The 27,489-nt window shown below is 34.4% G+C and overlaps 18 protein-coding genes and 2 pseudogenes across 20 annotated transcripts, besides 2 other annotated features; 16 read left to right on the top strand and 4 right to left on the bottom strand.

The window, feature by feature from the left end:
* Window positions 1-234: 234 nt before the first annotated feature.
* Window positions 235-6,511: a mobile genetic element.
* On the top strand, window positions 523-1,582 carry TVAGG3_0853790 (protein of unknown function, DUF4106 family; the record flags this gene model as incomplete). Its single annotated transcript, XM_051249362.1, has 1 exon — window positions 523-1,582. A coding segment is annotated over one exon (1,060 nt), but the record flags the coding sequence as incomplete, so codon positions are not given.
* Window positions 3,110-3,502, top strand: TVAGG3_0853780 (uncharacterized protein; the record flags this gene model as incomplete). Its single annotated transcript, XM_051249361.1, has 1 exon — window positions 3,110-3,502. One exon carries the CDS (start codon window positions 3,110-3,112, stop codon window positions 3,500-3,502), a length of 393 nt encoding a protein of 130 aa, XP_051084836.1.
* TVAGG3_0853770 (uncharacterized protein) lies at window positions 3,534-4,353 on the top strand (the record flags this gene model as incomplete). Its single annotated transcript, XM_051249360.1, has 1 exon — window positions 3,534-4,353. A coding segment is annotated over one exon (820 nt), but the record flags the coding sequence as incomplete, so codon positions are not given.
* Window positions 4,836-5,224, top strand: TVAGG3_0853760 (annotated as a pseudogene). The gene has a single exon. A coding segment is annotated over exon 1 (389 nt).
* On the bottom strand, window positions 5,241-5,367 carry TVAGG3_0853750 (annotated as a pseudogene). Its single transcript has one exon. A coding segment is annotated over exon 1 (127 nt).
* On the top strand, window positions 5,909-6,511 carry TVAGG3_0853730 (protein of unknown function, DUF4106 family; the record flags this gene model as incomplete). The annotated part of the gene is made up of 1 exon (XM_051249359.1): window positions 5,909-6,511. The coding sequence occupies one exon, from the start codon at window positions 5,909-5,911 to the stop codon at window positions 6,509-6,511; it is 603 nt and encodes a 200-aa protein (XP_051084834.1).
* A 419-nt stretch (window positions 6,512-6,930) lies between these two features.
* Window positions 6,931-7,490, top strand: TVAGG3_0853710 (glycosyltransferase family; the record flags this gene model as incomplete). The annotated part of the gene is made up of 1 exon (XM_051249358.1): window positions 6,931-7,490. A coding segment is annotated over one exon (560 nt), but the record flags the coding sequence as incomplete, so codon positions are not given.
* Window positions 7,491-8,830: 1,340 nt separating this feature from the next.
* Window positions 8,831-9,730, bottom strand: TVAGG3_0853700 (uncharacterized protein; the record flags this gene model as incomplete). The annotated part of the gene is made up of 1 exon (XM_051249357.1): window positions 8,831-9,730. The coding sequence occupies one exon, from the start codon at window positions 9,728-9,730 to the stop codon at window positions 8,831-8,833; it is 900 nt and encodes a 299-aa protein (XP_051084832.1).
* A 473-nt stretch (window positions 9,731-10,203) lies between these two features.
* On the top strand, window positions 10,204-10,496 carry TVAGG3_0853690 (protein of unknown function, DUF4106 family; the record flags this gene model as incomplete). The annotated part of the gene is made up of 1 exon (XM_051249356.1): window positions 10,204-10,496. A coding segment is annotated over one exon (293 nt), but the record flags the coding sequence as incomplete, so codon positions are not given.
* Window positions 10,497-10,905: 409 nt separating this feature from the next.
* Window positions 10,906-12,090, top strand: TVAGG3_0853680 (protein of unknown function, DUF4106 family; the record flags this gene model as incomplete). Its single annotated transcript, XM_051249355.1, has 1 exon — window positions 10,906-12,090. A coding segment is annotated over one exon (1,185 nt), but the record flags the coding sequence as incomplete, so codon positions are not given.
* Window positions 12,091-12,540: 450 nt separating this feature from the next.
* Window positions 12,541-19,950: a mobile genetic element.
* On the top strand, window positions 13,968-14,904 carry TVAGG3_0853670 (protein of unknown function, DUF4106 family; the record flags this gene model as incomplete). The annotated part of the gene is made up of 1 exon (XM_051249354.1): window positions 13,968-14,904. A coding segment is annotated over one exon (937 nt), but the record flags the coding sequence as incomplete, so codon positions are not given.
* Window positions 16,151-16,948, top strand: TVAGG3_0853660 (uncharacterized protein; the record flags this gene model as incomplete). Its single annotated transcript, XM_051249353.1, has 1 exon — window positions 16,151-16,948. The coding sequence occupies one exon, from the start codon at window positions 16,151-16,153 to the stop codon at window positions 16,946-16,948; it is 798 nt and encodes a 265-aa protein (XP_051084828.1).
* TVAGG3_0853650 (uncharacterized protein) lies at window positions 16,980-17,614 on the top strand (the record flags this gene model as incomplete). Its single annotated transcript, XM_051249352.1, has 1 exon — window positions 16,980-17,614. A coding segment is annotated over one exon (635 nt), but the record flags the coding sequence as incomplete, so codon positions are not given.
* On the top strand, window positions 17,631-18,215 carry TVAGG3_0853640 (Poxvirus D5 protein-like family; the record flags this gene model as incomplete). The annotated part of the gene is made up of 1 exon (XM_051249351.1): window positions 17,631-18,215. One exon carries the CDS (start codon window positions 17,631-17,633, stop codon window positions 18,213-18,215), a length of 585 nt encoding a protein of 194 aa, XP_051084826.1.
* TVAGG3_0853630 (uncharacterized protein) lies at window positions 18,687-18,956 on the bottom strand (the record flags this gene model as incomplete). Its single annotated transcript, XM_051249350.1, has 1 exon — window positions 18,687-18,956. A coding segment is annotated over one exon (270 nt), but the record flags the coding sequence as incomplete, so codon positions are not given.
* Window positions 19,951-20,279: 329 nt separating the features above from the next.
* Window positions 20,280-21,561, top strand: TVAGG3_0853610 (glycosyltransferase family; the record flags this gene model as incomplete). The annotated part of the gene is made up of 1 exon (XM_051249349.1): window positions 20,377-21,561. The coding sequence occupies one exon, from the start codon at window positions 20,377-20,379 to the stop codon at window positions 21,559-21,561; it is 1,185 nt and encodes a 394-aa protein (XP_051084824.1).
* A 716-nt stretch (window positions 21,562-22,277) lies between these two features.
* Window positions 22,278-23,177, bottom strand: TVAGG3_0853600 (uncharacterized protein; the record flags this gene model as incomplete). Its single annotated transcript, XM_051249348.1, has 1 exon — window positions 22,278-23,177. One exon carries the CDS (start codon window positions 23,175-23,177, stop codon window positions 22,278-22,280), a length of 900 nt encoding a protein of 299 aa, XP_051084823.1.
* Window positions 23,178-23,647: 470 nt separating this feature from the next.
* Window positions 23,648-24,178, top strand: TVAGG3_0853590 (protein of unknown function, DUF4106 family; the record flags this gene model as incomplete). The annotated part of the gene is made up of 1 exon (XM_051249347.1): window positions 23,648-24,178. A coding segment is annotated over one exon (531 nt), but the record flags the coding sequence as incomplete, so codon positions are not given.
* Window positions 24,179-24,211: 33 nt separating this feature from the next.
* On the top strand, window positions 24,212-25,268 carry TVAGG3_0853580 (protein of unknown function, DUF4106 family; the record flags this gene model as incomplete). The annotated part of the gene is made up of 1 exon (XM_051249346.1): window positions 24,212-25,268. A coding segment is annotated over one exon (1,057 nt), but the record flags the coding sequence as incomplete, so codon positions are not given.
* An 851-nt stretch (window positions 25,269-26,119) lies between these two features.
* Window positions 26,120-26,890, top strand: TVAGG3_0853570 (protein of unknown function, DUF4106 family; the record flags this gene model as incomplete). The annotated part of the gene is made up of 1 exon (XM_051249345.1): window positions 26,120-26,890. The coding sequence occupies one exon, from the start codon at window positions 26,120-26,122 to the stop codon at window positions 26,888-26,890; it is 771 nt and encodes a 256-aa protein (XP_051084820.1).
* Window positions 26,891-27,489: the final 599 nt, after the last annotated feature.

Genomic DNA, 27,489 nt, shown 5'->3' with positions numbered 1-27,489 from the left:
AGTAGAACAAAGTGAAAGTAGTGAAGAAGTAACTTCATCTAGTGAAAGTAGTGGCAATGAAGGAAAAAGAAGAGTTAAAGATTCAGTTAAAAACTCAGTCAGGAAGAAAGTAAAGCTTGGTCCGAGTGGGTTCTATTATGACATATAAATCCAACTATTCTATATTTTTACCCATATGAAATGTACGCCGCTCAGAATATAACGCCAACAGTTTTGGATGCCATGAACGGAAATGTTTCCGAATGGTATAACGAATGCGATAATGCCATTAGAAGGTCAGAAATAGTTCCTGGAACTTACGAATATACAACTGCTGTTTCTTATGGAAACGTAGGTGAGTTTGGAGAAGGTTCTTCAACAACAGTAGATATTGCTTGCGACAGGTTTCATATTATTTCTATTGACAACTCATTCTTATACGTGGAACAAGACATTGAAATAAAACCTTCTTCCAAGTTGTCTGACAAGAAAGGTTGCAATGGAATTTTCTATGTCGGATACCAATATGCTCCAGAAGTTTTCATGGGATATAAGATATATTCTAACTCTGACTTAGTTCAAACAGTAACATGGGCAAACTATGAATGGTTCGCTTTGAGAAACTCAGTACAACCACAAGCTAGAGAACAAACAGACCAGTATGCAACTATTGAGAAAATAAGAAGACTTGACCCTAACGTTCCAGGAGTTTATGTTAACCTTTCTGGTTCAGATGGAACTGCTGCCACTAAAGTAAAACTGAAACTTAGAGTTCCTTTGTCATCTTTCCTCATCTTCAGGTTTTTAAGATACTTGCCAAACTGGGCAGGAAAAATTTCTATCGAACTTACTCCAAGCAAAAATAACTTAGTCATTGCACCAACACAAGACCCATTCACTATTACAGACGTAAAGGGAACAAATCAAACGTCATTCGTCGAATTTTGCAAAGACAAAGTTGACTTAGACTTTGGTTTCTCAAACTTCAACAATGAAGTAAACTATTATTTCAATGCTGCTGGAACTGCTTGGGACCCAGTTAAGTTCACATGCGAAAAATTTGAATGCAAGAGAATAGAAAGCAGACTTGCAGTCTATATGTTGGACCCAGATATTTCAAATGCTTTAGCTGCCAAATATATTGCAGTTCCACTTATGTTCCCTATACACCAAATATCTGTCAAAGACTTTGCAGGTGAAGTTGGAAACCAAAATCCAGGAGCCGCAGGTGCAAGAACAGATATTGCTTTAACAACTGCAATGAAACATGCAGATACTATGTTTGTACTGTTCAGACGAACTATAAATGACTATTCTTGTTTCTACAACCCTGGTATTAAATATCATATAAACATAGATGGCAAATATTATCCAAGAGAAGAATATTCTACAGTTGAGGATATGAGGTCATACAACTTGACATTAGATGCTATGAACTTTAACAACAACTTCACAACAACTATTAACCCTGAAATGCAAAGTTCTATTATGCCATATGTGAAAGTATGGACTCATACAGGAGGTCAAAAAACTCAATATACAAATGGAGACCGTTCAAACTTTTGGCTTGGCATTCCATTTGCTGACTCAGAAGACTTTATGGGTAGTATTTCAACTGTTGGTACAGTTCAAATACAATATACTGGTGACAGAGACGGTCCAGATGAATTGAGAGCAAAGAAGTTTACAAAACCAATAGCACTTTTCACGGAAGATGCTCTTTTGAAGATTCGTTCGATGAAACCTGCTGGGGCTCCTCAGATTGGCATAACGACAGCTTCCATCGAGCAGATTTTGGCAGCAGGTCAGTAAGTTGTTCTTGAACTGACTTCTCTCCGTCAAATATTGACAGTACGCCAGTTTTGACATAATATTGTATTATAAACTTTCCTTTAGTAATATCTGTAAGTTTTGAAGTTATATTTTTGTCTGCTTCAAGAACTTTCACCATTTCAGTTATACCAACTTTCTTTGCTTTATGAAAATATTTAGGTTCAGCAAAGACTGCTATTCTATAACATTTTCCATTGTTTGTGTAAAGAACTATTCTGTCAATGTATTTGTATTGTTTGTGAGTATAAACTTTGTTCTGCTTCAATTCAATAAGATATCCGAATACGTCCATCTTTTTATTCTAAGTAAAATGTCATTTCCGAAAAATAGAAGCGTAAGTGTTTCAAAAGGTTTAATGGCGGTGGCAGATGTTAAGTTAAATTCACCAACCCAAACAAACAGTCAAAGTGTTATTGTCAATGTCAAAGACAGAGATGTTGAAGTGGGGAAACCATACGAAGACGAAGATGGTATAACAATTGTTCCTGTAAAAGAACCAACATATCCTGAAGTTAACAGAGACTTAAGTTCTGTTGCAGATATTCGAAACGACTACCAACAACTGAAAGACAAACTTCAAACTCAGGAGAAGATTTGTCAAGCTTTAAGTATAATGTTAAACTTGGCGAACACAACCCTGTAAAAGTGAACTCATATGTCATTGCACCTCATGAAGTTTTGAAAGAACTATTGAAACTTTTGACAGAGGCAGACGATATAAACATCAAAGAAATAGAACCCGACATTGGTTGCTGTGGTGTTTCATATAATGTCATTGACAAGATATACGTTATGAAAGGAGGTGAAACGTTGAACTTAAAATATAGTTTCCCAGACGTTATAAAAATATTTGACGACCACAACATTTCATTAAAGTTTATTTGCTAAGTAAATGGCAGAAGACATAATGGTTTATACTATTACGACTAAAAACCCTGAGTCATATAATTCTATAACAACAAACTTACAAAGTCCTCAAGGACGATATTGTAAACTAACCTTAAACACAATGACGACTAAAGCCTGTTTTGCTCTTTTGACACCAGAAGACTTTATTGTTGTGAATGGTAAAAAATACTCCTTTGAAGATACTTACTCAGATATACCACCAACAGGTTTTGTTGACTTATTTAATACTTTAAGTACGGGTGTAACATGTGCTGCAACTAGAGCAGGTTTCATTATGTTTGGATGTCCGACTGAGTTTACTATAAACGATATGAGCTATAATACAAAACTTATTTCTGGTTTTTACTACCAACAGTTTCCTATAACAGGAAAAGGTGTCATACAAGGAATGTCTATTCCATTGACATTAAGCACACCAATCTTATATATTGTTTCAAACTTAGGTTCAAAGTGTTATTCGAATGTCGACAGAAACTATTATGACCAAAAGATACTTATGCGTATAAACAATACTTTCTCTGCTGGTTTGCCTATTGTTCATTCGAATGCAGAATTTTCAACCTTAGTGAACTCAAACACTTTGGCAAGTATAACGTTGACATTAGTTGACGCAAACTTTGTTCCTGTAAAACTTTTATGTCCTATGTATTTGTCAATGACGGCAGAAAGTTTCGAATTGGAAGATGCAACTGGTGAAAGTATTGTATTACAAGAACAACTTCAACAACAAATAGCTCAAGAACAACAAATGCAACAAATGGAACAACAAAGTCAAGAATAAAAAAATAATATTTTTTTTTATTTTTATAAAAATGTACAGAATAGATGTTTCAGATTTTTATGACTTCCAAGCATTCAGAAATATGTGTCCATTTAGAGACTATAACAAAGCAGTCGAGAATTTGAAACGTTTAGTCATTTATGTTGACTCTGCCCCAGAATGTTATGTCATGAAAGAATGGGATGTTGTCTTTAACAAACCAAGAGCAACAATAGTGTCTGAACAAGAATGTAGACAGAAACTTAAGAAAATAAAAGTTGTACAAGTTGGCATGAAGATGTTAGATGCTTGGGATATCTTATTGTCAAAGTTAGAAGATTTTTCAGTTCGAGGTATAAAGTTCTATACACCTTCTCCAAACTTCTATTCTATCTTCACTGGATATAAATACGAACAAGTAGAATGGAAACACAGTATTATAGAAGCTTGGTTAGACCATGTCAAAGAAATTATATGCAATGGAAACGAAAAGGTTTATGAGTATATCTTATGTTGGTTTGCAAATATCTTACAACATCCAAGTGCTAAAAATGAAACTGCTCTCATTATAATTGGAAAACAAGGAACTGGTAAGAATACTTTCTTTACAGATATTTTGTGCAAACTGTTAGAAGGTTATTCGAATCCGAATATGACAAACTTAGAAAACATCTGTGGCAAGTTTAACTCCTCAATAGAGAATATGAAACTTATAGTTTGCAATGAACTTCAAAGTATAGATACAACAAAAGTTTTGAACTCAGATGCTTTGAAGAGTCTTATAACAGACAAAGTTGGAGTTGTTGAAAGAAAGTATAAAGACCAAAGAGTTTGTGAAAATGTTGCAAACTTCATTATGGTTTCAAACAATGCTGTTCCGATGCAGTTAGAAAGTTCTGACAGAAGATATGTAGTTGTCAGAACGTCAGAAGCTCATATGCAAGATACTGAATATTTTGACGCTTTGTCAGAATGTTTGACATCTGACTTTTACAACCACTTGTTCTCATATTTCATGACATTAGATATTTCTAAGTTCAATCCAAGACAAATTCCACATACCGAAGAGAGACAAACATTGTTAGAAGCAAACAAGAGTGTTTATGAACTGTTCGTAGATGAAACTGACTTTGTGTCATTAGATGAAAGGTCATTGTACGATTCGTATAAACAATATTGTCAAGAGTATGGTTATATGCCAGCGTCTAAACGAACATTCTTGGCAAATGTCAAAAGTCTTTTAGATGTTCAGAATGGTGTATATACAAAGAAAATTTTTTCTGAGTAAATTTTAAAAAAAAATATTTTTTATCCGATAGAAAAGATGACGAAATAGATTTCAGTAAACAAGTACATGTCAGGAGTTAAAGAAGAACTAGACCCATTCACATATTTGAATGTTTATTTCTACCATTTTGAAAAGTCTTCATTCAGCAAAGTTTGGAACATCGAACCAGTTAAGTTTGCTATTGTGACTAAAATGGTGCGAAATTTGAAGACTTAGACATAGAAGGTTTGTTAGCAGTCAAAGAAAGTTTTGACAGAAGGTTCTCAAACCTTAAAGAAGGCAAAGCATACAAACTTGTTATACCTTATGAACCAAAGAAGACAGACGACTATGAATATTATGAGTCTAAAGTTGTAGAAGTTCAAGGTAAATTGGGTAAAAAGCTATTAGAGTCTAAGCCAGTGTTTACTCCTAAAGAGGAAGAGAACATTGACATTGACCCAGAAATGTTCTAAAAATAAAATTTTATTTTTACATGTCAAATTTCTTCTTCGGTGGAATTGGCTCTGGTTCTTTCTTCTCTTCTTCTACTTTCTTTTCTTTCTTTTCTTTCTTCTTCTTCTCTGGTGGAGATATGTCAAATTTCTCAGAACCATATCTATGTAAAAGTTCTTTGTCCTTTAATAGCTCTTCTATTCTGTTTTCTATTTCATCTTCAAGAACAGCGCATGTGTCTTCTTTGCATTCTAAGAACTTTTGTTGGACTTCATCTTTCCAATCGGCGTCATCTCTGTCAACAAGTCTGTCATTGACAAATTTTAAGACTGCTCTTTGTAATGTTTTATGGTTCTTGTCATATTCCCAGAAACAGAACTTTAGAACAAATTCACCTTTCTTGTTTACATTATGTAAGGTTTTATGGTCTACAGATGTTTTGCTGTCGAAAAGCTTGTCTCGAATATAGATAGCGAAATCGCTAGACATTTTCTAAAAGATAAAAATTTTAATTTTTCTAAAAATATGTTAGAAAAAAGTTTGCTGACATTGACAAGAAATTTGAGAATGTTTTAAACAAGAACAAGAGGAAGTTAGAAAATGCTCAGATAAAGCCTATACATGAAAAGTTCTTATTTGCTCAGAATGGTATAACAGGTCTAATTGCACCACCTGGGTCGGGTAAGACTTTCACTTATCTTAAAATGGCTGCACAACAACAAGAACTAGATGAGAAGAACCCATTTTATGAGTTAGTTGTTATTTGTAGTACTTCTGGTCAATTTGACCAAACCGTCAATTCGTTCAAAGATATTATAAAGAAGTCTAAGTTAGTATGTATAAAGGATACTGAGTTGTTAGATTGGATAAAGAAGTACCAAAGAAGAGTTTTGAAGTATAATGCTATAAATGAGTATATAAATTCGAAGTTTAAAGAACCTAATGAGGAAATGCAGAGAATATTAGACAAACACCACTTCAGAAACAAACAGAAAGAGATAGAATACATTTCGAAGAAATTGCAATCTTACGATTGGAAGACTTACCCTCATAGATGTCTTCTTATCTTAGATGATTTCGCCTCTCATCCTTTGTTAAAGAACAGAGAACAAGATATGTGTCGAATTCTTAAGAAGCTCAGACACTTTAACATCTCAGTTGTCATTTGTGTACAGACAGCAAAGAGTTTAAGTAAGGATGTTAAAAGAATACTTACTGACATAATACTTTTCCCCAGATTGTCCGAAGACGATTTCATGGAACTTATGAAAGAGTCCATGGCAGGTAAGTTTGACAGACACCAATGAAAAAAATAAAATGATATTTATTTTAAATATATAAGATCCTTATATAAAATATAAATATTTTATCGTTTTATTTTCTTGTTTTAGAAATGTTTTTTATTGAAAAATCAATAAAACTAACTCCAAAATAAAATTTTTGATTTAAAGACACTATGATGACACCAGGCAAATCTTCCAAGACACCTATCGTCGGGAATCTAACAACTCTATCAGCAGACAAATAATTGATTGAGGTGATATAAAAATTGAATTTAATTCAATGATCAAACCGACCCATTTGTATCTCAAAAATATAATTTTTTCTATGTCAGAGTTTTGATCCCTTTAGGAATCTTACATATACAGCCTTAATTTTCAAGATTTAATAATTATTGCTCAATGATGTAAAACCGATTCAGAAATTAATATTAGAGTGTCAGAGTATGTTTATTTGCGATCTTTTCTCATTACTAGTAAGTTGTTCATTTCTTGTAGCCCTAGAAATTTATTCTTATAATCCAGAATTTGCTTTATTCGGATATGAAACTCCGGATTGGACACCGGCATCATTCTTTAAAGTTAAGCGCAAAATTGATGTGCCTCTAGAAAAAAATTGGCCAGTATTACGATATATAAATGAAACAATAGAAGATCCTACGCAATACCATTTCTCATATAGAAAACCGAAAGAAACACACGACTACAACTTTTATTACAAGACACTTCAGACTACACACTATAGACTTGAAAGAGCATATGTTAGCTTTAATGGTGCTGTAGGTCTTGATGAAAACACCATTTTCCAACCAACAGATTTTGAAAGGAACGCTACAAATGCAAGTGTTGTAGGCCATTACCGCGAGGTTATTGTTACAGGATATTTATGGGCAACATATAATTTTGGCCATTCATTTGAAGATTTTTTCACTCCACTATTTTTAATTCCTGAAGAAATTAGAAGGAGATCACATATTATTGTATTCTCAATGCCATTTCTCTATAATACACTCCTGGATCTTCTAGGCTTTTTACCAGATCGAAGAATATATTTACCAAAAAATAAAGGTGAATATATTTCGGCTGATATACTCCATTGTTTTGCAAATAGAACCTTTTACATCAGTCAATGGGGGCCAAACACTTACAGATTTAAACGGTTCTTGCATGAAAAATTCGAATTAGATAAAATTACACCATCTGAATACTGCTTTACAAACAGGCCTAAAGGCAAGAGAAGGCATATTCATAATCTTGATGAAGTAATAAATTCAGCAAAAGCAAAGTTCCCAACAATTGATTGGAAATTTATTCCAGATAATCATACAAATCTTATTGAATGCGCCAGGGATTTCAAAAAGATTAAGTTTCTTTTCTCTCCTGTAGGTTCAAACATTTGTAAATGCATTTTTATGGCCGACAATACTGTTGTTATATGCGTTACAGCGAATTTCCCTGAAAATTCTCTGGCAGGTTTCTGTTTAAGTTGTAAATTATTTGAGTTACAATATGATTCAATCTCTGCTCATCATTTAGAATATGGTTCACCAATTAATGTGAACGATGCATTATTCCATATAGAAAAATGTTTGAAAGTATTAGAAACTGGAAATTGGAACGTATATAAATAATAAGAATATTAAAATTAATTTTGAAAATAATCTATTTAAAGTCGATTTATATTCAATTTTTTGAATAAATTCAAAATCGACTCGTAATCCAATAGTTGACAATTTGTAATATCTTTAAAATAGACGCATTATTCATATGGCGCAATGAAAAAAAAAATCAAAATGTGTAAAGCATATTTTGAATATACTTACTATGCAATTTCATACCAGTCTCTATTAAGTTATCGATATTACAATAAATAAGAAAATGATTGTTGAAGTTCTGTGTAGCTGTCAATGTTACATTTGATAAAAAAAATTAAAACATAAATTGAGTATAGCAAGCATTAATCCATTACTTCTAACTTTTTTAACAATTTGATGAAGTTTTAAGAACGACGATATATCTTGTTTGGCCAATTGTACAATTGCTACTTAATTCTGATTAAATTATAAAACATAATCTACATACAAAAATATAGTAATGCAATAATCTCGGGAACATGGCTCTCAATTTTGAATAGTTTACGAATTTCTCAAATAAAATTGAGGGGATTATGTTCCCGAGATTTTTGCAAAAACAGTTTTTTAAAAAGTTCTATAAATTCTTTTACAAAACAATATAACAATATGTATATCTTCAATATTTAGGTCAGGTAAGTGGGGCTTCCAGGCGCGTTGCGCCCTCTAGCCCCGAAGATGTTTAGTATAAATGAAGTTTTTATTCGGAAAATTGTTAGTCTTCTGGTGTGAATTCGGAGGACTCTTCTTGGATAGAGTCTTGTATTTCCTCCTCTTCTTCCTCCTCCATTGCTTCTGGGAAGAAGCCTTCTTCTGGGTCGAAAACATTATATAATGTGTAATTGAATGACACATTATATCTTTCTTTGAGTTCGCTCCTGACAAAGAACTTAGTTCCAGGAATACAGAAGACTTCTGTGCGTTGGAAAAGCTGATGTCCTGGAACGAATTTGGCAATTAGAGACTTCTTTTTTCCGAATTGTTCAGGAGTTTTCATGACGACAGTAACAACATCTCCATCTGCGAGGTCTTGTTGTTGTTCGGAAAGGTAAAGAGCAATGATATGAATGGTTGCTGCGTTGAATTCGAGAAAGTCGAATTCAAATTGTGTTGTCGTATAATATTCAAACCATTTTGTACGGTTGTCTCCGAACTCGTCAACGTATTCATCTTCGTCATATCCGTAACTAAAGACTTGGAATTCGGCAATTCTCTTGTCGAATGACCGTTGGATGTAACGAGGAAGATTTTGACGAACTTGGTATAAAGTTCTCAACATTATAAGCTTAGTAAATGTTGGAAAATACTGAACTAAGACATCGCTAAGCTCAATTGGACTTGGAATTGTCTTAGTAAGTTCAATTGAACTAGTAATTGCTTTGTTCAGAACTTCACAGAACTGAGTATTGTATGTAGCGTCTGGTTGTGTGTTTTCTTCGGCGTCTTTGAGATATTTAGAGCAAATTTGTTGAAGAATTTCTCTTAATTCGCTGTTAGACTTTTTGGTGGTTATTCTAACCGCTGTGCCAGTTCTTGGAGGTTGTGGAGCTTTGGCTTTGGTTAGCGGTTGAGAATTGTTAATGTTTGAATTGTGGTTAACAGCGTTGGCTTCCATTAGATAAAAATGAACTGACCAAAAAAGACAGATATTTAAATATTTGAGATAAACCGTTTTCGTCAACGGTAACCCCCTCTATTTTTTTATTTTATTTAATAGTTACCGTTAGAAAAACGGTTTATCTCAAATATTGAATGAACTATAAACGTTTTTTGTTTTCTATATATACTTTTTTGTCCAACGGTAAAACTTTTTACACAACGGTTTTTGAGAGTCGTCGCCGTTGACTTTTTTGTAGAGCACTCAAAATAGTATAACTTTGTCCAGAGCACTCAAGGGTCTATCGTCGCTACAGGAAAAGTTACAGGCATTCCAAGGAAGTATACTTTGAGAAGCCTTTTCTCCATTATAGAATGAGATAGGACGGTTATTTTACAAAACTGACAACACTTTGACCGAGTAGTTTTTTGTGCTGAACAAAAAGTGTCATATAAACATCTGTCAAAAACCGCTTTTTAACTTCACTTAAAATGCCACGTAAGCTACGTAAGAATATACGTAAGAGGAAGGGAGCATTGAAACATCCAATAGTAAAACTGACACCACAACAACAGTTGCAACAACAAATGATGAATGACCCCACTATGTTGCAACAAATGTCAAGCAACCCTATGCTTTTAAACCGAGTTATTGGTGCACAGAGTGGAGGTTTAAGAGCGGCACTTTTAGCGAAAATGGCAGGCTATGGTGGAGCTGCAGACGGAACAGCTTATAACCCTCAAAGTCAAATGAATTTGAGTTCACTCAAAAATCAAATAACAGATGTCAAAAAGTCAAACATAGACATACAGAAACAAATAAGTGAAAACGAAAAGAAACTAGAATATGACAGACAGACAAAGAAACTAAATGAGTTAAACGTAGAGAAAAAGAAGAAAGAAGAACAACTGAAAGAACTAAGTACAGAGGAATATGCGAAAAAAGTGTCAGAAAAAGCAGCAGAAGTAGCAAAAATGGAACAAGATGTTATAAATTTGAAAAACCATACTACTCAATATAAAGTACTGAAAGATGAAGAGATAAAACAAAAAGCCATGAAGACATATATGGATAGCGATGAGTATAAAAAAGAAGTTGAAGCAAATGTAAAGGCAGAAAAACTTTTACAGTTGCAAAACCAAACCGTACAGTATGAAAACTTAGCACAAGAAAGTAAAAATAACGACGCAGCCATGCAAAAGGCAATGAAAAGCGCAGAATATATAAAAGCTAATAATGACTGGTTAGATGCCCAAGCCAACGCTAAAGCAGCCCAACTTATAGGGTCAATAAGGACAAAAATACAAGCGGATGAAGACAGTTCAAATGAAGCTTTAATGAATGCTGACTTTAAGAATGCCTTCGAAGCTCTTCATAGTAAGGTGAAACTAGTGAACGACTTCTCATCTGGAAAGAAACTGAAGTCTGAAGGTTTCGACAAAGAGTTAAGAGAAGTAGCACAAAATATGACGAAAATAACAGATGCAGCAACGAGACAGGCAGTTCAAAGTGCCTATGACGCCGTTAGAGCAACTGTTGTGGAAAGTCAAGAAAAAGAGTTACAACAGACCAAAACAGACCTAGTAAATGCTTTCTTAAAAACGAAAAGTCAGGTAGGACATTATGCTGCAGATGGAACATATGTGCCAGCTGGTGGAACTTATATACCACCAAACCCTCCAAGAGAAGCACCTGCACCAGGACTACCTAAAACATTTACATCGTCACATGGACACAGACACAGGCATGCACCAAAACCAACACAACAACCAACAGTTCAAAATCCAGCACCACAACAACAACCAAAACCAACAGTTCAAAACCCTGCACAACAACCAACAGTTCAAAATCCAGCACCTGCACCACAACCAAAACCAGCACAACAACCACCTCCACAACCAGCACAGCAACCAACAGTTCAAAACCCTGCACAACAACAACCACAAACAGAGCAAGGACATAAAAGAAGTAGAGAAAAAGGAAACCAAGAATTCTTAAAAATGCTTAAGGAAGATTATGGTTACCCAGATACTCTTGACTTTAGTGACAGATATAAAGAAGCTATTAGAAAGTTCAAGGAAGGAAATACTGACCCGAACCTATTTAGCTTTATGGTTGAGCATCAAATCGGATATAATCTCAAACCTGGAAAATACAAGCTCGCTAAGGGATATGATTTAATAGCATATCATCCAAATGACATGAATGAATTTACTCCGAGATATTTGATGTCAGAGCTAAATGATAATTCAACTCTCTTCATGAAACGCGTAAAAAATAGAGACGGAACGAAAGAAGAAAGGTTTATGAGTCCGGATGACTTAGATAGGGAACTTGTTAAAAACGGTCTCGGAATATATGAAATGCCAGCAGATGAGGTACAAGAAACTCCACAGGAAGAAGTTCAGATACAACCAGACATGGAAGAAATAGTTCAGCAACAACAGCTAGAAGAGCCTGAAGGAAACGAACAAGTCCCTCCTTTGGAAACTAACTTCACAGAACTAGATGAAGATTTGGAACAGCCGAAAAATCTTGACCCTCAACAAGAGTATGAGGTGAATATGGAATCTTTCCAAGAGTCTAAGAAAAATTCGGCTGACATAGTAGAAGAATATCGAAAAATGTTCACCGACATACAAAAGACTCCAACATCAGATGAAAATATTCAGCATAGAATGGAAGTACTGAAAGAAAATGTACGCAAATACAATAATCCTTTTTACTTACGACCATATAACGTTCAATCTTTGGCTGAACTCGGTGAAAATAAAAGGTTAAATTTCAACAAAACATATAGAAATGAAACATTGTTTAAAGTTCATTCAGAACCTAACCAATATGGAAACAAACCTACTTTTGTTTCTGCAGACTATGGAACTACAATGAAATGGGGTCATAAAGCTAATCCGGATAGGTGGTTCATAAACTTACAACCTCAATTCCAAGAAGTTGTAGACGCAATGGAAGTGAATGGTGAACCAGATATAACGGTATTTTCAGCGCGGCTTTAATGCCATTGAAAGATATGAAAGATGCAGATATTTTGGACCAGTATGAAATGAACATGGCTGAGGGAAATATAACACCTGACGTTCTAGAACATTTATCTCAAAGAACTACACAGAACCATAGAGATGGTATATTTGGTGAAGAGTTTAGAAAGAAAGTTAGGGAGAGAGAAGGAAGAGAACCTATTGTACATGACCTTGCAAACGAAAGTTTGCAAAATGTCATAAAAACTTACTTTGCAGACAATGAAATGAGAAGGGATGAATATTTAAGAAAACTCAAATGGACAGTACCAAATGAAATGTTAGTATTGAAAAACATGTTCCATGACAAAATAAAACCAACTACAGAAATAAATGACGCAAGACTGAAACGTTGGGTAAAAGCTTTCCCATTCACAAAAGATATTATTGGTTACATGGAAAGAAAACCAGAATGGCTACAAAAACATATATTTGGAAACGAGCTTATTCCATATGGACAAGCTCTGTTTGAAGAGCTTGAACCGGAAACTCAGGAAAGAGTCATGCAAACAATAAGCGAAGACTCAAATACAAACTATGACAAAATCTTTCTAGGATATAGGTTACCTGAGATGGGCGACCAGAGCCCAAAGGCAAAAAGGACATGGGAAATTTACAACATACTAGGTGAACATGAGGCAAAGATGCTACAACTTGAAGCAGAGGGCAAGTTACCAAAAGCGACACCAAAGAAGAAGAGTAGAACAAAGTGAAAGTAGTGAAGAAGTAACTTCATCTAGTGAAAGTAGTGGCAATGAAGGAAAAAGAAGAGTTAAAGATTCAGTTAAAAACTCAGTCAGGAAGAAAGTAAAGCTTGGTCCGAGTGGGTTCTATTATGACATATAAATCCAACTATTCTATATTTTTACCCATATGAAATGTACGCCGCTCAGAATATAACGCCAACAGTTTTGGATGCCATGAACGGAAATGTTTCCGAATGGTATAACGAATGCGATAATGCCATTAGAAGGTCAGAAATAGTTCCTGGAACTTACGAATATACAACTGCTGTTTCTTATGGAAACGTAGGTGAGTTTGGAGAAGGTTCTTCAACAACAGTAGATATTGCTTGCGACAGGTTTCATATTATTTCTATTGACAACTCATTCTTATACGTGGAACAAGACATTGAAATAAAACCTTCTTCCAAGTTGTCTGACAAGAAAGGTTGCAATGGAATTTTCTATGTCGGATACCAATATGCTCCAGAAGTTTTCATGGGATATAAGATATATTCTAACTCTGACTTAGTTCAAACAGTAACATGGGCAAACTATGAATGGTTCGCTTTGAGAAACTCAGTACAACCACAAGCTAGAGAACAAACAGACCAGTATGCAACTATTGAGAAAATAAGAAGACTTGACCCTAACGTTCCAGGAGTTTATGTTAACCTTTCTGGTTCAGATGGAACTGCTGCCACTAAAGTAAAACTGAAACTTAGAGTTCCTTTGTCATCTTTCCTCATCTTCAGGTTTTTAAGATACTTGCCAAACTGGGCAGGAAAAATTTCTATCGAACTTACTCCAAGCAAAAATAACTTAGTCATTGCACCAACACAAGACCCATTCACTATTACAGACGTAAAGGGAACAAATCAAACGTCATTCGTCGAATTTTGCAAAGACAAAGTTGACTTAGACTTTGGTTTCTCAAACTTCAACAATGAAGTAAACTATTATTTCAATGCTGCTGGAACTGCTTGGGACCCAGTTAAGTTCACATGCGAAAAATTTGAATGCAAGAGAATAGAAAGCAGACTTGCAGTCTATATGTTGGACCCAGATATTTCAAATGCTTTAGCTGCCAAATATATTGCAGTTCCACTTATGTTCCCTATACACCAAATATCTGTCAAAGACTTTGCAGGTGAAGTTGGAAACCAAAATCCAGGAGCCGCAGGTGCAAGAACAGATATTGCTTTAACAACTGCAATGAAACATGCAGATACTATGTTTGTACTGTTCAGACGAACTATAAATGACTATTCTTGTTTCTACAACCCTGGTATTAAATATCATATAAACATAGATGGCAAATATTATCCAAGAGAAGAATATTCTACAGTTGAGGATATGAGGTCATACAACTTGACATTAGATGCTATGAACTTTAACAACAACTTCACAACAACTATTAACCCTGAAATGCAAAGTTCTATTATGCCATATGTGAAAGTATGGACTCATACAGGAGGTCAAAAAACTCAATATACAAATGGAGACCGTTCAAACTTTTGGCTTGGCATTCCATTTGCTGACTCAGAAGACTTTATGGGTAGTATTTCAACTGTTGGTACAGTTCAAATACAATATACTGGTGACAGAGACGGTCCAGATGAATTGAGAGCAAAGAAGTTTACAAAACCAATAGCACTTTTCACGGAAGATGCTCTTTTGAAGATTCGTTCGATGAAACCTGCTGGGGCTCCTCAGATTGGCATAACGACAGCTTCCATCGAGCAGATTTTGGCAGCAGGTCAGTAAGTTGTTCTTGAACTGACTTCTCTCCGTCAAATATTGACAGTACGCCAGTTTTGACATAATATTGTATTATAAACTTTCCTTTAGTAATATCTGTAAGTTTTGAAGTTATATTTTTGTCTGCTTCAAGAACTTTCACCATTTCAGTTATACCAACTTTCTTTGCTTTATGAAAATATTTAGGTTCAGCAAAGACTGCTATTCTATAACATTTTCCATTGTTTGTGTAAAGAACTATTCTGTCAATGTATTTGTATTGTTTGTGAGTATAAACTTTGTTCTGCTTCAATTCAATAAGATATCCGAATACGTCCATCTTTTTATTCTAAGTAAAATGTCATTTCCGAAAAATAGAAGCGTAAGTGTTTCAAAAGGTTTAATGGCGGTGGCAGATGTTAAGTTAAATTCACCAACCCAAACAAACAGTCAAAGTGTTATTGTCAATGTCAAAGACAGAGATGTTGAAGTGGGGAAACCATACGAAGACGAAGATGGTATAACAATTGTTCCTGTAAAAGAACCAACATATCCTGAAGTTAACAGAGACTTAAGTTCTGTTGCAGATATTCGAAACGACTACCAACAACTGAAAGACAAACTTCAAACTCAGGAGAAGATTTGTCAAGCTTTAAGTATAATGTTAAACTTGGGCGAACACAACCCTGTAAAAGTGAACTCATATGTCATTGCACCTCATGAAGTTTTGAAAGAACTATTGAAACTTTTGACAGAGGCAGACGATATAAACATCAAAGAAATAGAACCCGACATTGGTTGCTGTGGTGTTTCATATAATGTCATTGACAAGATATACGTTATGAAAGGAGGTGAAACGTTGAACTTAAAATATAGTTTCCCAGACGTTATAAAAATATTTGACGACCACAACATTTCATTAAAGTTTATTTGCTAAGTAAATGGCAGAAGACATAATGGTTTATACTATTACGACTAAAAACCCTGAGTCATATAATTCTATAACAACAAACTTACAAAGTCCTCAAGGACGATATTGTAAACTAACCTTAAACACAATGACGACTAAAGCCTGTTTTGCTCTTTTGACACCAGAAGACTTTATTGTTGTGAATGGTAAAAAATACTCCTTTGAAGATACTTACTCAGATATACCACCAACAGGTTTTGTTGACTTATTTAATACTTTAAGTACGGGTGTAACATGTGCTGCAACTAGAGCAGGTTTCATTATGTTTGGATGTCCGACTGAGTTTACTATAAACGATATGAGCTATAATACAAAACTTATTTCTGGTTTTTACTACCAACAGTTTCCTATAACAGGAAAAGGTGTCATACAAGGAATGTCTATTCCATTGACATTAAGCACACCAATCTTATATATTGTTTCAAACTTAGGTTCAAAGTGTTATTCGAATGTCGACAGAAACTATTATGACCAAAAGATACTTATGCGTATAAACAATACTTTCTCTGCTGGTTTGCCTATTGTTCATTCGAATGCAGAATTTTCAACCTTAGTGAACTCAAACACTTTGGCAAGTATAACGTTGACATTAGTTGACGCAAACTTTGTTCCTGTAAAACTTTTATGTCCTATGTATTTGTCAATGACGGCAGAAAGTTTCGAATTGGAAGATGCAACTGGTGAAAGTATTGTATTACAAGAACAACTTCAACAACAAATAGCTCAAGAACAACAAATGCAACAAATGGAACAACAAAGTCAAGAATAAAAAAATAATATTTTTTTTTATTTTTATAAAAATGTACAGAATAGATGTTTCAGATTTTTATGACTTCCAAGCATTCAGAAATATGTGTCCATTTAGAGACTATAACAAAGCAGTCGAGAATTTGAAACGTTTAGTCATTTATGTTGACTCTGCCCCAGAATGTTATGTCATGAAAGAATGGGATGTTGTCTTTAACAAACCAAGAGCAACAATAGTGTCTGAACAAGAATGTAGACAGAAACTTAAGAAAATAAAAGTTGTACAAGTTGGCATGAAGATGTTAGATGCTTGGGATATCTTATTGTCAAAGTTAGAAGATTTTTCAGTTCGAGGTATAAAGTTCTATACACCTTCTCCAAACTTCTATTCTATCTTCACTGGATATAAATACGAACAAGTAGAATGGAAACACAGTATTATAGAAGCTTGGTTAGACCATGTCAAAGAAATTATATGCAATGGAAACGAAAAGGTTTATGAGTATATCTTATGTTGGTTTGCAAATATCTTACAACATCCAAGTGCTAAAAATGAAACTGCTCTCATTATAATTGGAAAACAAGGAACTGGTAAGAATACTTTCTTTACAGATATTTTGTGCAAACTGTTAGAAGGTTATTCGAATCCGAATATGACAAACTTAGAAAACATCTGTGGCAAGTTTAACTCCTCAATAGAGAATATGAAACTTATAGTTTGCAATGAACTTCAAAGTATAGATACAACAAAAGTTTTGAACTCAGATGCTTTGAAGAGTCTTATAACAGACAAAGTTGGAGTTGTTGAAAGAAAGTATAAAGACCAAAGAGTTTGTGAAAATGTTGCAAACTTCATTATGGTTTCAAACAATGCCTGTTCGATGCAGTTAGAAAGTTCTGACAGAAGATATGTAGTTGTCAGAACGTCAGAAGCTCATATGCAAGATACTGAATATTTTGACGCTTTGTCAGAATGTTTGACATCTGACTTTTACAACCACTTGTTCTCATATTTCATGACATTAGATATTTCTAAGTTCAATCCAAGACAAATTCCACATACCGAAGAGAGACAAACATTGTTAGAAGCAAACAAGAGTGTTTATGAACTGTTCGTAGATGAAACTGACTTTGTGTCATTAGATGAAAGGTCATTGTACGATTCGTATAAACAATATTGTCAAGAGTATGGTTATATGCCAGCGTCTAAACGAACATTCTTGGCAAATGTCAAAAGTCTTTTAGATGTTCAGAATGGTGTATATACAAAGAAAATTTTTTCTGAGTAAATTTTAAAAAAAAATATTTTTTATCCGATAGAAAAGATGACGAAATAGATTTCAGTAAACAAGTACATGTCAGGAGTTAAAGAAGAACTAGACCCATTCACATATTTGAATGTTTATTTCTACCATTTTGAAAAGTCTTCATTCAGCAAAGTTTGGAACATCGAACCAGTTAAGTTTGCTATTGTGACTAAAATGGTGCGAAATTTGAAGACTTAGACATAGAAGGTTTGTTAGCAGTCAAAGAAAGTTTTGACAGAAGGTTCTCAAACCTTAAAGAAGGCAAAGCATACAAACTTGTTATACCTTATGAACCAAAGAAGACAGACGACTATGAATATTATGAGTCTAAAGTTGTAGAAGTTCAAGGTAAATTGGGTAAAAAGCTATTAGAGTCTAAGCCAGTGTTTACTCCTAAAGAGGAAGAGAACATTGACATTGACCCAGAAATGTTCTAAAAATAAAATTTTATTTTTACATGTCAAATTTCTTCTTCGGTGGAATTGGCTCTGGTTCTTTCTTCTCTTCTTCTACTTTCTTTTCTTTCTTTTCTTTCTTCTTCTTCTCTGGTGGAGATATGTCAAATTTCTCAGAACCATATCTATGTAAAAGTTCTTTGTCCTTTAATAGCTCTTCTATTCTGTTTTCTATTTCATCTTCAAGAACAGCGCATGTGTCTTCTTTGCATTCTAAGAACTTTTGTTGGACTTCATCTTTCCAATCGGCGTCATCTCTGTCAACAAGTCTGTCATTGACAAATTTTAAGACTGCTCTTTGTAATGTTTTATGGTTCTTGTCATATTCCCAGAAACAGAACTTTAGAACAAATTCACCTTTCTTGTTTACATTATGTAAGGTTTTATGGTCTACAGATGTTTTGCTGTCGAAAAGCTTGTCTCGAATATAGATAGCGAAATCGCTAGACATTTTCTAAAAGATAAAAATTTTAATTTTTCTAAAAATATGTTAGAAAAAAGTTTGCTGACATTGACAAGAAATTTGAGAATGTTTTAAACAAGAACAAGAGGAAGTTAGAAAATGCTCAGATAAAGCCTATACATGAAAAGTTCTTATTTGCTCAGAATGGTATAACAGGTCTAATTGCACCACCTGGGTCGGGTAAGACTTTCACTTATCTTAAAATGGCTGCACAACAACAAGAACTAGATGAGAAGAACCCATTTTATGAGTTAGTTGTTATTTGTAGTACTTCTGGTCAATTTGACCAAACCGTCAATTCGTTCAAAGATATTATAAAGAAGTCTAAGTTAGTATGTATAAAGGATACTGAGTTGTTAGATTGGATAAAGAAGTACCAAAGAAGAGTTTTGAAGTATAATGCTATAAATGAGTATATAAATTCGAAGTTTAAAGAACCTAATGAGGAAATGCAGAGAATATTAGACAAACACCACTTCAGAAACAAACAGAAAGAGATAGAATACATTTCGAAGAAATTGCAATCTTACGATTGGAAGACTTACCCTCATAGATGTCTTCTTATCTTAGATGATTTCGCCTCTCATCCTTTGTTAAAGAACAGAGAACAAGATATGTGTCGAATTCTTAAGAAGCTCAGACACTTTAACATCTCAGTTGTCATTTGTGTACAGACAGCAAAGAGTTTAAGTAAGGATGTTAAAAGAATACTTACTGACATAATACTTTTCCCCAGATTGTCCGAAGACGATTTCATGGAACTTATGAAAGAGTCCATGGCAGGTAAGTTTGACAGACACCAATGAAAAAAATAAAATGATATTTATTTTAAATATATAAGATCCTTATATAAAATATAAATATTTTATCGTTTTATTTTCTTGTTTTAGAAATGTTTTTTATTGAAAAATCAATAAAACTAACTCCAAAATAAAATTTTTGATTTAAAGACACTATGATGACACCAGGCAAATCTTCCAAGACACCTATCGTCGGGAATCTAACAACTCTATCAGCAGACAAATAATTGATTGAGGTGATATAAAAATTGAATTTAATTCAATGATCAAACCGACCCATTTGTATCTCAAAAATATAATTTTTTCTATGTCAGAGTTTTGATCCCTTTAGGAATCTTACATATACAGCCTTAATTTTCAAGATTTAATAATTATTGCTCAATGATGTAAAACCGATTCAGAAATTAATATTAGAGTGTCAGAGTATGTTTATTTGCGATCTTTTCTCATTACTAGTAAGTTGTTCATTTCTTGTAGCCCTAGAAATTTATTCTTATAATCCAGAATTTGCTTTATTCGGATATGAAACTCCGGATTGGACACCGGCATCATTCTTTAAAGTTAAGCGCAAAATTGATGTGCCTCTAGAAAAAAATTGGCCAGTATTACGATATATAAATGAAACAATAGAAGATCCTACGCAATACCATTTCTCATATAGAAAACCGAAAGAAACACACGACTACAACTTTTATTACAAGACACTTCAGACTACACACTATAGACTTGAAAGAGCATATGTTAGCTTTAATGGTGCTGTAGGTCTTGATGAAAACACCATTTTCCAACCAACAGATTTTGAAAGGAACGCTACAAATGCAAGTGTTGTAGGCCATTACCGCGAGGTTATTGTTACAGGATATTTATGGGCAACATATAATTTTGGCCATTCATTTGAAGATTTTTTCACTCCACTATTTTTAATTCCTGAAGAAATTAGAAGGAGATCACATATTATTGTATTCTCAATGCCATTTCTCTATAATACACTCCTGGATCTTCTAGGCTTTTTACCAGATCGAAGAATATATTTACCAAAAAATAAAGGTGAATATATTTCGGCTGATATACTCCATTGTTTTGCAAATAGAACCTTTTACATCAGTCAATGGGGGCCAAACACTTACAGATTTAAACGGTTCTTGCATGAAAAATTCGAATTAGATAAAATTACACCATCTGAATACTGCTTTACAAACAGGCCTAAAGGCAAGAGAAGGCATATTCATAATCTTGATGAAGTAATAAATTCAGCAAAAGCAAAGTTCCCAACAATTGATTGGAAATTTATTCCAGATAATCATACAAATCTTATTGAATGCGCCAGGGATTTCAAAAAGATTAAGTTTCTTTTCTCTCCTGTAGGTTCAAACATTTGTAAATGCATTTTTATGGCCGACAATACTGTTGTTATATGCGTTACAGCGAATTTCCCTGAAAATTCTCTGGCAGGTTTCTGTTTAAGTTGTAAATTATTTGAGTTACAATATGATTCAATCTCTGCTCATCATTTAGAATATGGTTCACCAATTAATGTGAACGATGCATTATTCCATATAGAAAAATGTTTGAAAGTATTAGAAACTGGAAATTGGAACGTATATAAATAATAAGAATATTAAAATTAATTTTGAAAATAATCTATTTAAAGTCGATTTATATTCAATTTTTTGAATAAATTCAAAATCGACTCGTAATCCAATAGTTGACAATTTGTAATATCTTTAAAATAGACGCATTATTCATATGGCGCAATGAAATAAAAAAATCAAAATGTGTAAAGCATATTTTGAATATACTTACTATGCAATTTCATACCAGTCTCTATTAAGTTATCGATATTACAATAAATAAGAAAATGATTGTTGAAGTTCTGTGTAGCTGTCAATGTTACATTTGATAAAAAAAATTAAAACATAAATTGAGTATAGCAAGCATTAATCCATTACTTCTAACTTTTTTAACAATTTGATGAAGTTTTAAGAACGACGATATATCTTGTTTGGCCAATTGTACAATTGCTACTTAATTCTGATTAAATTATAAAACATAATCTACATACAAAAATATAGTAATGCAATAATCTCGGGAACATGGCTCTCAATTTTGAATAGTTTACGAATTTCTCAAATAAAATTGAGGGGATTATGTTCCCGAGATTTTTGCAAAAACAGTTTTTTAAAAAGTTCTATAAATTCTTTTACAAAACAATATAACAATATGTATATCTTCAATATTTAGGTCAGGTAAGTGGGGCTTCCAGGCGCGTTGCGCCCTCTAGCCCCGAAGATGTTTAGTATAAATGAAGTTTTTATTCGGAAAATTGTTAGTCTTCTGGTGTGAATTCGGAGGACTCTTCTTGGATAGAGTCTTGTATTTCCTCCTCTTCTTCCTCCTCCATTGCTTCTGGGAAGAAGCCTTCTTCTGGGTCGAAAACATTATATAATGTGTAATTGAATGACACATTATATCTTTCTTTGAGTTCGCTCCTGACAAAGAACTTAGTTCCAGGAATACAGAAGACTTCTGTGCGTTGGAAAAGCTGATGTCCTGGAACGAATTTGGCAATTAGAGACTTCTTTTTTCCGAATTGTTCAGGAGTTTTCATGACGACAGTAACAACATCTCCATCTGCGAGGTCTTGTTGTTGTTCGGAAAGGTAAAGAGCAATGATATGAATGGTTGCTGCGTTGAATTCGAGAAAGTCGAATTCAAATTGTGTTGTCGTATAATATTCAAACCATTTTGTACGGTTGTCTCCGAACTCGTCAACGTATTCATCTTCGTCATATCCGTAACTAAAGACTTGGAATTCGGCAATTCTCTTGTCGAATGACCGTTGGATGTAACGAGGAAGATTTTGACGAACTTGGTATAAAGTTCTCAACATTATAAGCTTAGTAAATGTTGGAAAATACTGAACTAAGACATCGCTAAGCTCAATTGGACTTGGAATTGTCTTAGTAAGTTCAATTGAACTAGTAATTGCTTTGTTCAGAACTTCACAGAACTGAGTATTGTATGTAGCGTCTGGTTGTGTGTTTTCTTCGGCGTCTTTGAGATATTTAGAGCAAATTTGTTGAAGAATTTCTCTTAATTCGCTGTTAGACTTTTTGGTGGTTATTCTAACCGCTGTGCCAGTTCTTGGAGGTTGTGGAGCTTTGGCTTTGGTTAGCGGTTGAGAATTGTTAATGTTTGAATTGTGGTTAACAGCGTTGGCTTCCATTAGATAAAAATGAACTGACCAAAAAAGACAGATATTTAAATATTTGAGATAAACCGTTTTCGTCAACGGTAACCCCCTCTATTTTTTTATTTTATTTAATAGTTACCGTTAGAAAAACGGTTTATCTCAAATATTGAATGAACTATAAACGTTTTTTGTTTTCTATATATACTTTTTTGTCCAACGGTAAAACTTTTTACACAACGGTTTTTGAGAGTCGTCGCCGTTGACTTTTTTGTAGAGCACTCAAAATAGTATAACTTTGTCCGGACAAGTAAGGGTCTATCGTCGCTACAGGAAAAGTTACAGGCATTCCAAGGAAGTATACTTTGAGAAGCCTTTTCTCCATTATAGAATGAGATAGGACGGTTATTTTACAAAACTGACAACACTTTGACCGAGTTTTTTTGTGCTGAACAAAAAGTGTCATATAAACATCTGTCAAAAACCGCTTTTTAACTTCACTTAAAATGCCACGTAAGCTACGTAAGAATATACGTAAGAGGAAGGGAGCATTGAAACATCCAATAGTAAAACTGACACCACAACAACAGTTGCAACAACAAATGATGAATGACCCCACTATGTTGCAACAAATGTCAAGCAACCCTATGCTTTTAAACCGAGTTATTGGTGCACAGAGTGGAGGTTTAAGAGCGGCACTTTTAGCGAAAATGGCAGGCTATGGTGGAGCTGCAGACGGAACAGCTTATAACCCTCAAAGTCAAATGAATTTGAGTTCACTCAAAAATCAAATAACAGATGTCAAAAAGTCAAACATAGACATACAGAAACAAATAAGTGAAAACGAAAAGAAACTAGAATATGACAGACAGACAAAGAAACTAAATGAGTTAAACGTAGAGAAAAAGAAGAAAGAAGAACAACTGAAAGAACTAAGTACAGAGGAATATGCGAAAAAAGTGTCAGAAAAAGCAGCAGAAGTAGCAAAAATGGAACAAGATGTTATAAATTTGAAAAACCATACTACTCAATATAAAGTACTGAAAGATGAAGAGATAAAACAAAAAGCCATGAAGACATATATGGATAGCGATGAGTATAAAAAAGAAGTTGAAGCAAATGTAAAGGCAGAAAAACTTTTACAGTTGCAAAACCAAACCGTACAGTATGAAAACTTAGCACAAGAAAGTAAAAATAACGACGCAGCCATGCAAAAGGCAATGAAAAGCGCAGAATATATAAAAGCTAATAATGACTGGTTAGATGCCCAAGCCAACGCTAAAGCAGCCCAACTTATAGGGTCAATAAGGACAAAAATACAAGCGGATGAAGACAGTTCAAATGAAGCTTTAATGAATGCTGACTTTAAGAATGCCTTCGAAGCTCTTCATAGTAAGGTGAAACTAGTGAACGACTTCTCATCTGGAAAGAAACTGAAGTCTGAAGGTTTCGACAAAGAGTTAAGAGAAGTAGCACAAAATATGACGAAAATAACAGATGCAGCAACGAGACAGGCAGTTCAAAGTGCCTATGACGCCGTTAGAGCAACTGTTGTGGAAAGTCAAGAAAAAGAGTTACAACAGACCAAAACAGACCTAGTAAATGCTTTCTTAAAAACGAAAAGTCAGGTAGGACATTATGCTGCAGATGGAACATATGTGCCAGCTGGTGGAACTTATATACCACCAAACCCTCCAAGAGAAGCACCTGCACCAGGACTACCTAAAACATTTACATCGTCACATGGACACAGACACAGGCATGCACCAAAACCAACACAACAACCAACAGTTCAAAATCCAGCACCACAACAACAACCAAAACCAACAGTTCAAAACCCTGCACAACAACCAACAGTTCAAAATCCAGCACCTGCACCACAACCAAAACCAGCACAACAACCACCTCCACAACCAGCACAGCAACCAACAGTTCAAAACCCTGCACAACAACAACCACAAACAGAGCAAGGACATAAAAGAAGTAGAGAAAAAGGAAACCAAGAATTCTTAAAAATGCTTAAGGAAGATTATGGTTACCCAGATACTCTTGACTTTAGTGACAGATATAAAGAAGCTATTAGAAAGTTCAAGGAAGGAAATACTGACCCGAACCTATTTAGCTTTATGGTTGAGCATCAAATCGGATATAATCTCAAACCTGGAAAATACAAGCTCGCTAAGGGATATGATTTAATAGCATATCATCCAAATGACATGAATGAATTTACTCCGAGATATTTGATGTCAGAGCTAAATGATAATTCAACTCTCTTCATGAAACGCGTAAAAAATAGAGACGGAACGAAAGAAGAAAGGTTTATGAGTCCGGATGACTTAGATAGGGAACTTGTTAAAAACGGTCTCGGAATATATGAAATGCCAGCAGATGAGGTACAAGAAACTCCACAGGAAGAAGTTCAGATACAACCAGACATGGAAGAAATAGTTCAGCAACAACAGCTAGAAGAGCCTGAAGGAAACGAACAAGTCCCTCCTTTGGAAACTAACTTCACAGAACTAGATGAAGATTTGGAACAGCCGAAAAATCTTGACCCTCAACAAGAGTATGAGGTGAATATGGAATCTTTCCAAGAGTCTAAGAAAAATTCGGCTGACATAGTAGAAGAATATCGAAAAATGTTCACCGACATACAAAAGACTCCAACATCAGATGAAAATATTCAGCATAGAATGGAAGTACTGAAAGAAAATGTACGCAAATACAATAATCCTTTTTACTTACGACCATATAACGTTCAATCTTTGGCTGAACTCGGTGAAAATAAAAGGTTAAATTTCAACAAAACATATAGAAATGAAACATTGTTTAAAGTTCATTCAGAACCTAACCAATATGGAAACAAACCTACTTTTGTTTCTGCAGACTATGGAACTACAATGAAATGGGGTCATAAAGCTAATCCGGATAGGTGGTTCATAAACTTACAACCTCAATTCCAAGAAGTTGTAGACGCAATGGAAGTGAATGGTGAACCAGATATAACGGGTATTTTCAGCGCGGCTTTAATGCCATTGAAAGATATGAAAGATGCAGATATTTTGGACCAGTATGAAATGAACATGGCTGAGGGAAATATAACACCTGACGTTCTAGAACATTTATCTCAAAGAACTACACAGAACCATAGAGATGGTATATTTGGTGAAGAGTTTAGAAAGAAAGTTAGGGAGAGAGAAGGAAGAGAACCTATTGTACATGACCTTGCAAACGAAAGTTTGCAAAATGTCATAAAAACTTACTTTGCAGACAATGAAATGAGAAGGGATGAATATTTAAGAAAACTCAAATGGACAGTACCAAATGAAATGTTAGTATTGAAAAACATGTTCCATGACAAAATAAAACCAACTACAGAAATAAATGACGCAAGACTGAAACGTTGGGTAAAAGCTTTCCCATTCACAAAAGATATTATTGGTTACATGGAAAGAAAACCAGAATGGCTACAAAAACATATATTTGGAAACGAGCTTATTCCATATGGACAAGCTCTGTTTGAAGAGCTTGAACCGGAAACTCAGGAAAGAGTCATGCAAACAATAAGCGAAGACTCAAATACAAACTATGACAAAATCTTTCTAGGATATAGGTTACCTGAGATGGGCGACCAGAGCCCAAAGGCAAAAAGGACATGGGAAATTTACAACATACTAGGTGAACATGAGGCAAAGATGCTACAACTTGAAGCAGAGGGCAAGTTACCAAAAGCGACACCAAAGAAGTAAAAGCTTTCCCCATCAAAAAGATATTATTGGTGTACATGGAAAGAAAACGCAGAATGGCTACAAAACATATATTTGGAAACGAGCTTTATTCGGCCATATGGACAAGCTGCTGTTTGAAAGAGCTTGAACCGGAAAACTGCAGGAAGAGTCATTGCAAAACAATAGCGAAAGACTCATAACAAACTATGACAAAATCTTCTAGATATAGGTTACCTGAGAATGGGGCGAGACCAAGAGCCCAAAGGGCAAAGGACATGGGAAATTTACAAGCATACTAGGTGAACATGAGGCATTAAGATGACTGACAAACTTGAAGGCAGAGGGCAAGTTAAGCCAAAAGCGACACCAAGAAGAAGAGAAATAGTAGAAACAAGTGAAAGTAGTGAAGAATAACTTCATCTAGTGAAAGTAGTGGCAATGAAGGAAAAAGAAGAGTTAAAGATTCAGTTAAAACTCAGTCAGGAGAAAGTAAAGCTTGGTGCCGAGTGGAGTTCTATTATGACCATATAATCCAAAATATTCTATAGTTTTTACCCATGATGAAATGTACGCGCTCAGAATATAAACGCCAAACAGTTTTTGGATGCCATGAACGGAAA

Source organism: Trichomonas vaginalis, chromosome VI (assembly GCF_026262505.1).
Source record: "Trichomonas vaginalis G3 chromosome VI, whole genome shotgun sequence".
Classification (NCBI taxonomy): domain Eukaryota; phylum Parabasalia; order Trichomonadida; family Trichomonadidae; genus Trichomonas; species Trichomonas vaginalis.
This window is presented reverse-complemented; position numbering and strand designations above follow the sequence as displayed.